At 30.5% G+C, this 15,869-nt stretch overlaps 3 protein-coding genes and 1 long non-coding RNA gene across 4 annotated transcripts; 3 read left to right on the forward strand and 1 right to left on the reverse strand.

Annotated features, from left to right (window-relative positions):
* The first annotated feature begins 1,716 nt into the window (after positions 1–1,716).
* LOC123898957 (uncharacterized protein At2g29880-like) lies at positions 1,717–2,982 on the forward strand. Its single transcript, XM_045950002.1, has 2 exons — positions 1,717–2,127; positions 2,222–2,982. Exons 1-2 carry the CDS (start codon positions 1,774–1,776, stop codon positions 2,894–2,896), a joined length of 1,029 nt encoding a protein of 342 aa, XP_045805958.1. The 5' UTR covers positions 1,717–1,773; the 3' UTR covers positions 2,897–2,982.
* Positions 2,983–3,884: 902 nt separating this feature from the next.
* Positions 3,885–4,748, forward strand: LOC123896724. Its single transcript, XM_045947078.1, has 2 exons — positions 3,885–4,071; positions 4,151–4,748. The coding sequence occupies exons 1-2, from the start codon at positions 3,885–3,887 to the stop codon at positions 4,618–4,620; spliced, it is 657 nt and encodes a 218-aa protein (XP_045803034.1). The 3' UTR covers positions 4,621–4,748.
* A 957-nt stretch (positions 4,749–5,705) lies between these two features.
* Positions 5,706–10,095, reverse strand: LOC123898790 (subtilisin-like protease SBT4.4). Its single transcript, XM_045949802.1, has 2 exons — positions 9,624–10,095; positions 5,706–7,426 (listed from the first exon to the last, which is right to left on the reverse strand). The coding sequence occupies exons 1-2, from the start codon at positions 10,093–10,095 to the stop codon at positions 5,706–5,708; spliced, it is 2,193 nt and encodes a 730-aa protein (XP_045805758.1).
* A 4,949-nt stretch (positions 10,096–15,044) lies between these two features.
* On the forward strand, positions 15,045–15,702 carry LOC123899119. The gene is made up of 2 exons (XR_006805512.1): positions 15,045–15,279; positions 15,437–15,702. It is a non-coding gene; the product is annotated as an uncharacterized LOC123899119 (long non-coding RNA).
* The last annotated feature ends 167 nt before the right edge of the window (positions 15,703–15,869 follow it).

The following is a 15,869-nucleotide window of genomic DNA, read 5'->3' on the forward strand; positions in this document are numbered from 1 at the left end:
TTTGAGTTTAAATGGTTTTATAATTGAACATTGTACAAGTTTTTTACTTTTTCCAGTCAAATTTAATTTTTTTTGTACATTGAAAAATAAATATATATGACCTATTATAAACTAAATACAGTACATCCATTTTTCAATGCACCAAAAAAAATCAAATTTGCTTCTAAATATAGAGGATAATTGGAGGGGTAAGTTTAAGCAGAAACTATAAGATCATGGCAAGAAAGTTAATTGAACATAGTCAACAAAAAGAATGAATTACACATATGTGGACCTATTGATTCTTCAAAACCTTGTTCCAGAGGTCAAATGTCCAATTTCTAGTGTGCCCAATTAATATTATAAAGATAATTTATGTGTCTTCTTTATATTTTTATCTGACTTTTTGCAGGTGTATTTAGAATATTGTAAAAATATTCCTATTGAAATTTAAAATTGCAATGTAAATTCAATTTGTTTTTTTATATGTATTAGAGTTGTCTGCTTTTTATTGAACGAAAAAATTCAGTCTCTAAATATTTTGGCAACAAATGGGGTAGGTTTTTATCCTCCATGTTAATTTGTACTTTTTCAATATTTTAAAAATTTTGTTTATGTTCGGCAAATGATGATTATTGCTTCGCTAATGAGTTTTGATCCCACACCTAAAAGCTAACTTATAATTGACGAGATTGTCTAAACGCATAAATTCATCTAAGGGGGGTGTATTCAATTGAGATTTCAATGGATTTTAAAAGACTTTTTTATGATTAAAAAGTCTTGTGGTATTCAATCAAGACTTTTATAAAAGTTAAACAAATCTTGTGGTATTCAATTAAGACAATTATGATTTTTTTTTTAAGGCAACAAAATCTGTTGGTATTCAATTGAGATTTCTCATACTTTTTAAAATGTCTATTGGTATTCAAAAGTCTATAGATTTTGATGACTTTTTTATGGAATGGATTTTGATAGACTTTTTTGTTCAAATTACACGTAAAATATTTTTCCAACAATCCCACTCAAACCCTTGAGACTTTTCAGAATTTTCCAAGACTTTTCTCCAGCCGTCAGGACTACCATCATCAGGTTCTTTCTTACAACTTTGATCAATTTTTTCATACAGATCTGTCTGAAATTTGTTCATGCTAGAATTTTTTCATATGATGATTGATTGTGTTTATTTGATCAATTTGATATGATGATTTTTTCATATGATGCTAGAACTTTTAAGATTTTTTCATATGATGCTAGAATTTTTTCATATGATGATTGATTTTTTCATACAGATTTGTTCAAAAACGTTTATGGCTTTGATTTGAAGAATTGATTTTTTCCAAAAAAATTTCATATGATGATTCTACAACTTTTTCCATACGACGGCGAATGTATTCTGCAATTTTTCCATGTATACCTAACATGTTCATTTATTTTTCCATGTATAAACCAAACAGCACAATAATACATAAACCAAGCAGGCACAATATTATGTTCTGCACTTTTTATTTTTTATGTTACGGTTATTTTTTTTATATATATATTATTGTTATTATTTTGATTAAAAAAAACACAATTTTTACTGTTCATTGTTTTTATTTTATATATTATTGTTATTAGTTTGATTCAAAAAATCACTATTATTACTTGTCCTTTCATTATAGTGTTATTTATTAGGTTTGATTTTTCTATTGAATTATATATTATATCGGTGTATAGTTGTTATTACACTTTCGACAATTAGAAAATCAGCTATCAAATAATTAGTTTATTATATGTATATATATTAGCGATCAAATGGGAGACTCGCAAGAAAATAATAGAGGAAAAAGTAAAGACAAAGATTATGTAACTTGGACAATGGAGGAAACCAATGAGTTGTTACATCTCTTGGTGGATGCTATGAATAGGGGGATGCGTGATGCTAATGGATTACTTAGCAAACAAACTGTAGAACGGTCAATACTTCCTGACCTAAATGCTAAGACTAGGTTCCCTAAAACTTATAGTCACTATTTGAGTCGGATGAAGTGGTTTAAGAACCAATATAACATGATGTCAACACTTATGCGTCACAACTCTGGTTTTGGATGGGACTCAATTGCAAAAACTTTCACCGCTACTGAGGAAGTATGGAAAGATTACTTAAAGGTGAGCTAAGTTCACAATCTTTTAAACATATCTAATAGTTACAATTTTAGTACTTTATAATATTTGCAGTATATTAACAATGGTTTTTTTTTAGTCACACCCAAGTCACAACAAACTTCGAGGAAAGACTATGATTGATTATGAGTATTTAAAGATTGTTGTTGGGGGTGGAGTTTCTACCGGGAATAATTCCATAGCGGTAGATCCAGATGATACAGATGCAACAACTTTAGAGCCAGAAAATGCAACAACTTATGAGCCAGAAAATAGAAGTGTTGGGATAGAAGAATTTTCATATGATGCTAATAGTGACACATTTGTCCCTCCAGATAACTATGAACCACAATATCAACCTCCATCACCAAGCCAACCTAGTCCACCATCTCATCCCCCTTTAAATTCAGAGGTTCCCTTAGAAAGACAAAACAGTCACAAGAGAAAGAGATTCGAGTATGGAGGAAGTTATACCACTGTTGGGATCAACAATCAAGACAATGTTATGAGAAACCTTTCTGTTGGCATTGAGACTATTGCTGTGAATTTTGAAAAAATATCTAACATGATGGAGAAAAGAGAAAAAGATAGAGATAGAGATAGAGAGCTCGAGGGTATTATTTGGGAAGTTATAAAAGATATTCCAAATTTGAATGACATGACGCGTTTCAAGACGGCTGAATTGTTGAATACTAAAGCAAAAAAGGACTTTTTCTTAAAGATGTCATCAGAAGAACGCTCATCTTGGATAAAATTCAAGTTAGGGGATGATTAATATTTTGATCATCTATTATTTAAAATATTATGTTAAACATCGTGAGTTTGTTGAACTATAACTTTTGGGTCTCTATTTTGGTTGTACTTTGTTTGGTTGAAGTGTTTTATTTTTTTTTGTCGAATTATCGTGGTTGCATTTTGGTTGAACTATTATGGTTGAAGTATTTGTTTTTTGTGAACATGTTGTGGTTAAACTTTAATTGTATTTATTTTTAAATATTTGTTTTTTGATATTACTTTTGATATTGACTTATAACCATGGACATGACATAAAGAACGAAGAAATGGATGAAGATATATATAGTGAAGATACAAATGAAGATATAGATGATGAGGAAACCGATGATGAATTTTATGAAGCCATATACACATATGTGATGGCAATTTATGCTTTAACATACATACTGAATCGGTTTTTGAATATGATGTGTGGTGAACATATTGAGCGTCCATTAACTCGACGGAGAATTACTAGTCGGGGATATGACTATATACACAAAGCATTAAATGATGATCCTGCAATTTTTCGACAAGTATATAGGATGTATCCTGATGTATTTCGAAAGTTGTGCACGATTATAAGAGAAAAAACACCTTTGAAGGATACAAGATTTATTTGTGTTGAAGAAATGCTTGCATCATTCCTACAGATTGTCGGTCAGAATGCTCGATATTGTGTAATCCGCAATACATTTGGCCGGTCACAATTTGCTACAAGTGAAAATTTTCACAAGGTTTTGAAGGCTTTGAACTCATTAGCACCTGATTTGATGGCTAGACCAGGCTCAACTACGCCTGCAAAAATAAGGGAAAGCACAAGGTTTTATCCTTATTTTAAGGTATATATGTGATCATTATCTAATTATAACAAAATTGTAAATATAATTGTGATTATTATAATAATATCGATAATAATTAATATATATATATATATATATATATATTAGGATTGCATTGGAGCTATTGATGGTACACACATTCCGGCAATGGTAAGAGGACGAGATGTAAGCAGTTATCGTGATCGTCATGGAAATATATCACAAAATGTATTAGCTGCATGCAACTTTGATTTGGAATTCATGTACGTTCTTAGCGGATGGGAGGGTTCAGCACATGATTCCAAGCTATTAAATGATGCGTTGACAAGGAGGAATGGACTTAAAGTACCCCAAGGTAAGTCGTCAATTTTTAAACTGTGTTTTATCTATTTTCAGTTTCATACTAATTTTATATGCATTTCTTATGTAATTAGGTAAGTATTTTTTGGTGGATTGTGGATTTCCAAATCGACGCAAATTTTTAGCCCCATATCGAGGTGTACGATATCATCTACAAGATTTTGCAGGTCATGGTAATGACCCTGAAAATGAAAAGGAATTATTCAATCTTCGACATGCGTCCTTAAGGAATGTGATTGAGAGAATATTTGGTGTTTTTAAATCGCGGTTCACAATTTTTAAGTCCGCGCCTCCATTTCCATTTAAGGCACAAGCGGAGCTTGTGTTGGCATGCGCAGCACTTCATAATTTTCTTCGTAAAGAATGTCGTTCAGATGAATTTCCAGTCGAACCTACGGATGAGTCTTCATCCTCATCTTCAGTGTTACCAAATCATGAAGACAATAATTATGAACCCATTGTTCAAACACAAGAGCAGGAACGAGAAGATGCAAATTTATGGAGGACTAGTATAGGTTCAGATATGTGGAGAAATGCTACTTAGAAAATCATGGATTTATAATCACTTTGTTACTATTTTTTTAGGCAATAATGAATATTGCTATAAAAAATTTCGTTTTTATTTGCTTTATTCAAACTTTAGAATTTATTTATGTAATAAATAAAAAGTTAGAATTATATGCGCAAAAAAAAAAAGTTATCATCCTTTTTATTCACTTTTGTAATTTTTTTGCTTAAAATTCAATGAATTCTTCAAAATATTAAAAAATTCAATTAGTTATTCGAAATCATAAAAATCTATAAAGTAGTTTGAAATCTGAAAAGTCTGTATTGTAAATCCATCAAAATCCTGTTTAAGAATCCTGATTGTAAAAAGTCATTTAAAAAAAGTCATTTACAATCCCACAAAATCAATAAAATCTCACGAAATCTTTAAAATCTTCAGGATTTTGTTTTGCCAAAAAAGTCTTTTAAAATCCCAATCCAATACACCCCCCTAAATTCAAAATCTTGACAATGTAAGAATTCAAAATCCCTTCAATAGTGCCAAAGCTAACATAGTACATATGTAAGATTTCAAGACAAACTGTATCTAAAAAATTTAACATTTACCAATTTACCTAATTACTCAACTAATTACTGTTAATAAAAGTGTTTAAAATTTTAAATATGTTTTTAGTCCTTACATTTTCTCACACTCTTTCTTACAACCTTGTTAATTTATTTATTTATTTTCTCTCTTTTTCTTATACAAAATATTGCAAAATTGTTTCAATTTATACAAATAAGCTTGTAAAAAAAAAAATTATACAAATAATGTTTTGTTAAATGAGAAGTGAATAAATTAAATTTGAAGATTGAATTGAGTGGAAATTACTGTAAATATATTTACGTGGGTTTCCTTTTATGATTGTGGTCTAAGGTTGACTAATTTATAAGTTAGTAGGAATAACTTATTAAAATATATAGAGAGGGATATATATAATTATTATTAATTATAGTTGGGTTATTACGATATATATTAAATTTGAATTATTATGGAATTAATATGAACAACCAGATAGATCAAAATTTACTGACACCAATTAATTATCATATTTAGCAGCTACAAAAACATTTTTTAGGATATTAAGAGAGTCTTTTTATAATGATTGGAGTCTTTACATTGTGGGTTCCATCTGACCAAACAAGTGACGAAGAAAACATAGTTTGATTTGAGTTTGCTCCTCCGGTAACAATAACAACAAAGGATTGTTTCTCATGTAAGGATTTGAATGACAGAAGTTTCGGCACCACTTTAATCTTGATTTTTGGAATCGGGATGATAGTTGCCGTGTAGGTTGAGTTAGGAGAGCCAACGTTTGTCACTGTTCTATGAATCTTACCACTAAAGCGCTTATGAGGCCTCCTAACAAGAATCACCAGTGCGGGATAATTTATATCTTTCACCAAATATCTATTTGAAGCTTTATGACAACTTGATTTTTCTCCACTAATTTGTTCAACTTTGGTATCATTATAACCAAAATTACAAAGCATTTGCATATAATCTTGCTTAGTGATGTCATAAATCAGTCCAGGGTGAAGAGCTTGTTGTGGATTGATATTTCCAGATCCGTAAGCAAACTCACCTAACATATCATTATAGGTACCATTCACTGGTTTCGTCGTGGTCATGATGGCAGATTTGATAGCTGCAGGTGACCAATCTGGATGAAATGATTTGACATATGCGGCAACTCCGGCAACATGAGGACATGCCATAGAGGTACCAGATGCTATAATGTATTTCTCATATGCGTTAAAAATAGCATCATCAGAGCTTGGTCCATTAGGTGAATATGCAGCCAAGATATTAACTCCAGGGGCACCTATATCTGGTTTCATAATTTCTGGTACAATTGGATTTGGACCACGAGAAGAAAAACTTGCAACTTTAGGAGCAGTGGTGTCTTGAACGACATCACTCTTCAATATTTCAGCTACAGGGTATTTAGTGGAGTAAGTATAAGATTGAACACGATCAAAGTCTTCTGAATTCAGGTCAAGTGAAGGTCGATGAGTGATAAAAGAACGATCATATGTAAAATTAATGATTGAACCGATTGCCCCATGTTGATAAGCCAAATATCCACCAGTTGCATCTACACTCAAAACAATCTTACCCTTTACCAGTTTTTTGTCTATACATCGACATTTTTCAGGGGATGTATAATTTCCATGGCAAGTCATAGCACTACACACAACTATCGGAAATTTTGTGCCATTTGATGGGACAATATTAATCGACTTTCCAATAAAAGTTTTTCCATTTCCAAGAATGAGTTTATCAATAAATTGACGATCTATGGTAGTTGCGGCCACACTAAATAACCACGGTGCTACACTTGAAATAGTACTTGGGTTAGGGCCATTGTTGCCTGCTCCTTGCACTGTGAGTATTCCTTTTTCCATGGCATGAAATGAACCAATAGCAAGAGGATCTTTAAGAATTTCAACAGCATTTACGTTAGCAAGAGATAGGTTAATGATGTCAACTCCATCAGCAATGGCATCATCAAAAGCTGCTAAAATATTATCATCACGACAATTTGGGTTACAAACTTTGTATACAGCAATTCTTGAAGATGGAACTCCTCCTCTTATGGTGCCTTTTGCAAGACCATGATAGCCCACACCATTTATCCTTCTTCCGCCTACTATTGATGCAACATGTGTTCCATGACCAAAATGGTCTCTTGCATCGACACTACCAGGGTACCATCGTGCTCCAATGATCTTATTGTTGCAACTGAAGTTACCACCACCTGCACAAAGCCCCCTCCACTTTTTTGGAATAGGACCCACACCTAATCGATCATAAAAAAATTAAATCAAATTATCAAACTCATTATATATATATAGTAAATTATTTCAATCTTCTGTACATATTGCATTTTCTTTAGTAAACTAAATTTATCGCTTAATGTCCTAAGATACTCATGATCAACATTATTTATAAACAAATCAAAGTAAAAGAGCTCCTTCCAATGACAAGGAGCTCCTTCCAATGACGTACCCGGGGAATACCGGGTTCGATTCCCCAGGGGGAACAACGTTTGGCCAGTGCGCATGCCTCTACGCACGAGCTGGATTAGTCGCCGACCTTTGGTGGATTGGAACCAGTGCGAAAGCAAAAAAAAAAAAAAAAAAAAAAAATCAAAGTAAAAGAGAAAATAATTAAATATAAAAATCCCATTTTAAAAAAATCAATGTAATTTACTATGTAACATTTTTGAGTAAAGTCTGGTAGACAAAAAAAATCACACACCTATTAATTAGTAACCCTTAAAAAATTAGTACCATATGAGGACAACTAAAGTGAGAATGCCTTATTTATGTGAGAAATGTGAGAATGCTTATTAGCTCTTAGATAAAAAGTAGATTGGTGAGATTAAATGATCTCACATGTACCTCTTCCCACCCTATCAATCAACCTCATTCACGTTTTATCTTCTTCAAAGTCCAAACCCCATTTTCTACAACTGCCCTTTCAATTCCCTTCTTCGCTCTCTTCAACTTCCATCTACATAGTGAGATCATTAAATAAATTCCCTTCTTGCATTCTCATTCATATTTTACACCCATGCATCCAACTTCTTCTAATTGTCTTCATGTGCTGAATCCATATAGGGAGTATAATGATGCGACCATGCATTGGATTTTGGAAGATTGAACAAATAATGAGATAAGTCAATCGAGGGGAAGATACACAGTAAATAGAAACTATGTTACTATAAACCTTTCATTAAATAAAATAGACGGTTAAAATTTAATATCAAAGTTTACTTTTTACTTTTTTTTTTTTTTTTTTTTTGGAAAAGTGTCAAAGTTTACTTTCACCAAATCATATACTCTCTCCATTAGTTTTTATAAGTAACAAATTGCAAAAAACACACATTATATTAAAACTCTAAAACTTTATTATACTCTATTCTAAAACTACACTTTATATATTAATTTATCATTATAAGGAATATGTAATGTATTTAATGCATGATTTTGGAAATAATGAATTTTAATAAGGATAGATGGATAATTGATTATAGATTGTTGTTTATAAAAACGAATAATTTTTTGCCTCTATTTATTGCTTATAAAAAGGAATGAATAAATATATTCATTTTATTTGTCAACTCGAAGAAGGAACTAATGGCTATAAAATCTCACAAAATTAGTTCCTTGCATATCGATCCACTAAGTATAAATCGTCAAACTTGTTTTTTATTCTTAAAATTGAGGTTTTCGGTAGGAGTGGTGCTATATGCACCGAAAAAATTGTACCGAATTTTTCCCGATACAATAAAACAAGGAAATAAATAAAACAAAGAATGGAAACAGAACAACAACAAAACGCAGGAACACATAATCATGGCCTCAAGCTTTTGAATTTTTTATGATTTTTTATGAGATGGGTTTTGATGATTTGATGAATGGATTGATGGTGGAGGATTGGTTTGTAGTTGGTGGTTTGAATATGGTGTGGTGGAGGTTTGTGGTGATTTGAATATTGTGTTATGCGGTGAAGGTTGAAGATGGAAGATGATGGAGGGTTGGTTTTGTAATTGAAGATGGTTGGTTTGCTTTTCCGAGAGAGAGAGAGTGAGAGAGGTCAACAAAAAACGATTATATCATTACCCAAGTCAGTCGATTTGCTTTGCGGAGAGAGAAGGTGAAATTAATTGGGACACGTCAGTCGGTAAGTTTCGGGAGTCACTTTTTCGGTACATATATCATTACCCTTTCGGTAGAATGGTGCAAACAAACATTTATTTTTGTTTTTTTTCGCTTAACATGAACTAGTGTCGGAACTCGTGTCGGGCACGGATAAAAATATGAAAAAGAAAAATAATATTTTAAATTTAAAAAATATAGAAATACCAAAAAATAATAAATTATAATATACATAATAAATCAATATGTCTAAATAAGTCAAATCGACTACTACTGATAGTTTGGATAAATAAGATATTTTGATTGTGACTAAAAACATATATATATATATACCTTTATCGTTAAAACTTTGAGATTCTGGCCAAATTCCGGTGTCTATGATTCCAATCACCAAATCACTCTCAACAGTTTTACCTCTTTTGATTGATTGAGGTAAACCAAGAAAGTCCCACGATCTTGTAGTTTGAAGGTGATACTCCTGACTTGGAAATACTGAGACAACACCTTTCATGCCAGCAAGTTTTTCCCTTTGTTGATCATTGAGTATGGCAGAAAAACCATTAAAACTCCTCTTGTAACTTTGAACCAAACGATTTTCTACATCATTACCATAAACAACTTGTTGCAACATGCTAAAATGGTGAGAGGTCGGAGAATATGATGCATCCTTAGGAAGTGAACCCATGTATACAATATAAACTTTATCGGTTTCATCACCATTTTCGATGGCATCACACATGTAACAAATTATTGATGACAAAACCAAATACACAAAGAAGAATAAAACAACATGATGCTTGGCCATTATTATTTATAGTTGTGAAATGGTGAATTCTTAGCTATTATCCAAACGATGCTTGTATATTATATACATTACATATACTAGAAAGTCCAAACATTGAATTGAATAATAAAATCAACCCTCTAAATAAGTTATAAATAAATATAAATGGGGATATGAAAAAATCAAAGTAGTTATGGCAATTGAATAACAAAATAGCGTAAAAAAAAAAATACTCCTTGTGCACCAAATTGTAAGTCATTTTTGACCAAAAATTTGTAGCAGAATGTAAGTCGTCTTACATTTTGCAAAAAGCAAACTGATATGTTCATGAGGTTGAAGATGATCTGACTAAGTCCGCCCGCACAGTCCGAGATCCGTCCTATCCGAAACCCGCCGGAACAGATGTTTCATACGGTTGGAAATGGGCCAGTATTTTTCACTCATGTTTTTTTCGGGTTGGGGTTGGGCCCGAAACCACCCAAAACCGCCCGATACACACCAATACCGGTGCATCCACCTTCACCAAATGCGATCATTTTCATTTATTTGACATAAATTGTCTTCATGTGCTGAATCCATATAAGGAGTATAATGATGCGACTATGTATTGTATTTTGGAAGATTGAACAAATTAATAATGGGATAAGTCAATTGAGGGGAAGATACACAGTAAATAGAAATAGTGTTACTATAAGTATAAACATTTGATTAAATAAAATAGACGGTTGAAAATCAGTGTCAAATTAAACTTTAACATTTATGTCAATGGGTCTGACTATATAGTCGGTTAACACTAGATGTCAACATTTACTTTGACACGACATCATATCCTATATATTCATTTTATTTGTCAACTCATGTTGTGTGTGTATATTCCTTCATTTTCCTACACATGATTTGCCCCCTTAACTTTAATGTGTCCCTATTTTAGAATTCCAAAATTATTCAAAACAATTTATCGTTTGTCATGGTCCTTCGAATCCGGCCTATTCAATTCAATTAAAATAACCAAATAAGATGAATATAAATATAACTAGGCATGGCAATGGGTACCCGCGGGTACGGTTTTTACCTTCCCCGTTCCCCATACCCGAATCATTGATAAATACCCGTTCCCCGCCCATTACCCGACGGGGATGAAAAATTGAACCCAATCCCCGTCCCAAATGAGTTCGGGTATACCCAAATGGGTTCGGGTATCCCCGAACCTTGCCCTGCCCTGCTGAACCTTACCCGAACCCAAAATTTTCCCGAACACTGACATACATACAATACAAAAAATTTCAAATAATAAAGTACAAACCAAAATTTCAATGCATTAAACATACAAATGAAATGATATTCCAAAATTATCAAAACCATAAAATAGTACCGGTACAAACCAATATTCCAAAATACCGTCAAAACAACCACATAACCAAGAATGTTCTACATCATTGTTCACTGAAATTGCTAAAAAAACAAATAACTAAGAACCATTGTTCATTAAAAATCCTAACTCAAGTAGATAAATTATATGATCTGTGTCATTATAAATAAATAAATAGGGGTAATATAGTAATTTATATAAACGGGCGGGTTCGGGGACGGGTTCGGGGTGGGTACCAATATCTCCGTTACCCGCCCCATCCCCGTGTTTTGAAATCGGGGAAAACCCGAACCCGAACCCAAACCCAGTCAAATCGGTTTTTCCCCGTCAAACTCGGGGTGGGTTCGGGCGGGTACCCGCGGGTACGGGTTCTGTTGCCATGCCTAAATATAACCAATAAAATAGGGACATTATATTTTTTTTTACTAAATTGGGACATTATATTGAAAACCATCTACTTTGACAATTCCTTTCAATATTAGACTTTTTTTTTTACAAACACCGTTTATTTATATAGAAAAATAAGAATTGGTTTATGCGTAATGTTACCCAAAATATGTAATTAAACCCATTAAAACAAATATATCGATTTAAGTAAAGAATATTGATTTACCGAAATAGAATTGGCATAAACTTTATGTATCCAAAAAAAAAAAGAATTGGCATAAACTTTTGAAGTAAGTAAAAATTATAAAAACAGAATAAATTTAATTCTATTAATATAAGGCATATTTCATTCCATTTTGAAATAAGGCATATTTCATTACATTAATAAAAAAAATTATTATTTGAATTCATTAAAAAAATTGATTTTGTTAGGTCATGGACGAAAATTAATATAAAATATTTTATAATTTACTTTTTTAATTGTTTATATTATACAGTTTTTATATATTTCCAAAATAATTACACATAGTGAAAGGCAAACGGACAACAAGTTGTGCCGCTAAACCTTTTCGAAAACTACATCCATAGACCTAGGAGAGACGATATTGCCATGCAATGATCCTTTGAACTCTTTTTAAAAGATCAGCAGCATGATCCTTTGAACAATTTTTAGACAAAAAAATTTATGTTATATATTAGTGAGAGAATAATATAAATTATTTTATAATTTATATATTTTACAAATTCTTTCCTTTTTTGGATTTCATTGAAAAGATAAAGTTTGTTATAGTTATTTTTTTTCGTTAAAATTATCTATTTAACTGAAAGTTATTTTTTAGTAAAACAAAAAGCATGCAAGAAAATTTATTTATAATAATAGTTATTTATTTGGTCCTAATATATTTTAATTTTAATGATGCACGAAAAAAACTTTATTTGATGGTCAAAAAACTAATAATTTGAATTTTTTTTTGGTCAAGATTTGAATATTTGAATTATAACTTGAATTTGAATTATTTTCTTTTTAAGTAGGTGAATTAATTGCAATTTTATATGATGATTTGTAGGTGAATTAATTGCCTCAAATGTATAGTATTAAGATTAAGATTAAGATCAGTGAAAATAAAAGTATTTATATTATACTTTAAGGCAAGGTACTATACTCACTAAATACTATGAAGTTGCGTTCACCACTAATGAGGTTCTCTCTAATACTGTTGATTGGTTTGTTTTATGTTGGTAAAGCAATAGATTGTGGTGGCAATCGAATTGCAAACACCATTGTGGTTAACCAAAGAGGTAAAGGAGCATTCAAAACAATTCAAGCAGCCATTGATTCTATAAAGACCCAAAATAATCAATGGATTTTGCTTCAAATAAATCCGGGCATATATAAGTAAGTTTTTATTACCCATTTAGATTGCTTGTTTTTTCTTTTCTTACATTAGGTTAGATTTTATGTCTCATCGTTCTTTTGTATTTTTTCCTTTTATTTTGATCATGTAGTAGATCCATTGCATCCATTTGTTTTTTTAAAAAATTGATTTCTCCTTTTATTTTGATCATGTAGTAGATCCATTGCATCCATTTGTTTTTTAAAAAAATTGATTTTTTTTACAATAAAGAAATGATAGATAAATGAATCTTTTTTAAAATAATTAATTTTTTCTATCATTAAAAACATTATAATAACCAAATATTATTTATCGAAATTGTCAAAAATATAAAATTTGATATTTTTTGAATTTTTATTCCTTATATTAGTCAATATTGTATTTTTTTAATCAAAAATTTTAAAAAATTAGTGAGTTGCTTATAAACAGTGAAATTGTGATTTTTCTAGTAATATTATTATCTCTAAAATACAATAATCAGCTTAATTCATAAAAATAATCGTTAATTTATCAATTTAACGACTTAATGTACCGGTACATTCGAATTATTCTGATGTATCGTAGAAGCTCCCAAATTGAAATATTGTTAAATATTAAATTTATTGTTCTATTTACACACTTGAAACTTGTGTAGGGAAAAAGTGCATATACCTATTGAAAAGCCATGCATTATTTTAAAAGGATCGGGTAGCAATACAACAATCATTGCTTACAATGATTCGGCTAATAATGTTGGCACATCTGATAGCGCTACATTCATTTCATCTCCACCTAACGTGGTTGTGAGTGGAATTTCATTCAAGGTAAAATGGCAATTAAGTACTCTCTATGTTTTAAAATATAAATTGAATTTTTTTGGTGTATTTGGTTTAAAATTTGGAACAAATATATTCTCTTTTGTTTAGCGATTTTTGTTTTGTCAAGTTGTTGACCAATTTTTATTTATATTAATTTTTGTATTAATGTTTCTTTTTGGATCTATAAAGGCAATTAAGTATTTATATGATAACAAAATAATTACTCTTCAATTATGTTATAATGCATTAATTGATTTTTTAAATTATAGAATACATATGGATCTAACGGACCTGCAGTAGCAGCTAACTTTTATGGTGATAAATCAGCCATATTTGAATGTAGTTTCTTTGGCTACCAAGATACATTGCTCATATCATCAGGACGCTCTTACTTTAAAAATTGCTTTATTCAAGGTGAAGTGGACTTTATTTGTGGAGAGGGTCAATCTTATTTTGAGGTAATTGTTATTTAATTTTTATTTTTTCACACAATATTCATGTGTTTTATTTGAACAATATATATAAAGTATATTAAAATATTTTTTAAAATTACAAAATACAGTTTTTTAAAAATAATTAGACAAAGTAAATTATTTTTTAGAAAGAGTAAAAAAAGCCAATAAAGAATAGTATATTTATGCAAGGATATAGCTATTTAATTAATAAACTTTTATTATAATAATTATTAATAAGTTATTTTAGAATAATTATAATCATATTATTTTAATTTATCATTGTATCTATTTTAAAATAAATATATGATTCACAAAAAAATTTAAAAATTGTTGGATGAATTGGATCCATAAATAAATTGAATACAATTCATTGCAAATTATATAGTGTAGATTTGATAAATTGTTGGTGGATGGATTATATGGAGGTAGATTATCAAATTATCACCCCGACAATAAAATATTTTTACACTTGTATATTTTATATATATATATATATATATATACTAAAATACAATAATTAAGCGTATATATATTTCTATTGATTTTTACTTGCTGCAGAATTGTGTCATTAATGTTGTACAAGAGAAATCCAAATCTATAGGTTTTGTTACGGCGCAACTTAGAGAAAAACCAAATGACCCAAACGGATTTGTTTTTAAAGGAGGGTCTATTATTGGAATTGGTCAAGTAAATCTTGGAAGACCTTGGGGCCCTTACTCAAGAGTCATATTTTGGGAAACATATTTTTCATCTGTAATAACACCTGAAGGATGGAACCTTTGGCATGTAAGAGGCGACCAAAAGTAAGTTTTTTTTTTACTTCAGACTATCATTTCATAACGACCAAGAGTAACCATTTTTTTTGTTACAGAAAATAATTATTACAACTTACTCTTGGTCATATACATAATACAATTTAATATTTTGGTTGTGATTTTTTTCTTTATTTTTTCATTGCAGGGAAAATACCGTCTTTGCAGAAATTAATTGTAAAGGACCAGGAGCCAATACTAAGAACCGTGTCAACTGGATAGATAATCCAAATAGCATAAATTTAAATGAATATACTTTATCATCTTTTATCAATAAAGATGGATGGCTTACCCATATACCATCAATGTAACGTAGTTTTTTTTTTTTTTTTTGTCAAAAGAAATATATCTATATGATGTGGCCCACTCTAATCCTGCTTTTCCATTGATTAATTAATTAATTAATTGCACATTCATTCATTCATAGCAACAAAATTGGGTGGGAATGATGGCATCCCCAGCTTCAATATTCAAATGGTACGAAATTGGCATTTTGGTGAAGAGAATGCACTTTTCAAGTATTATCAATCAATGTTGTTGAATTCCTTTTTCTATGGTTTCTATTTCTCCACTCACCACCA

The sequence above is a fragment of the Trifolium pratense genome, linkage group LG7, assembly GCF_020283565.1.
Source record: "Trifolium pratense cultivar HEN17-A07 linkage group LG7, ARS_RC_1.1, whole genome shotgun sequence".
Classification (NCBI taxonomy): domain Eukaryota; kingdom Viridiplantae; phylum Streptophyta; class Magnoliopsida; order Fabales; family Fabaceae; genus Trifolium; species Trifolium pratense.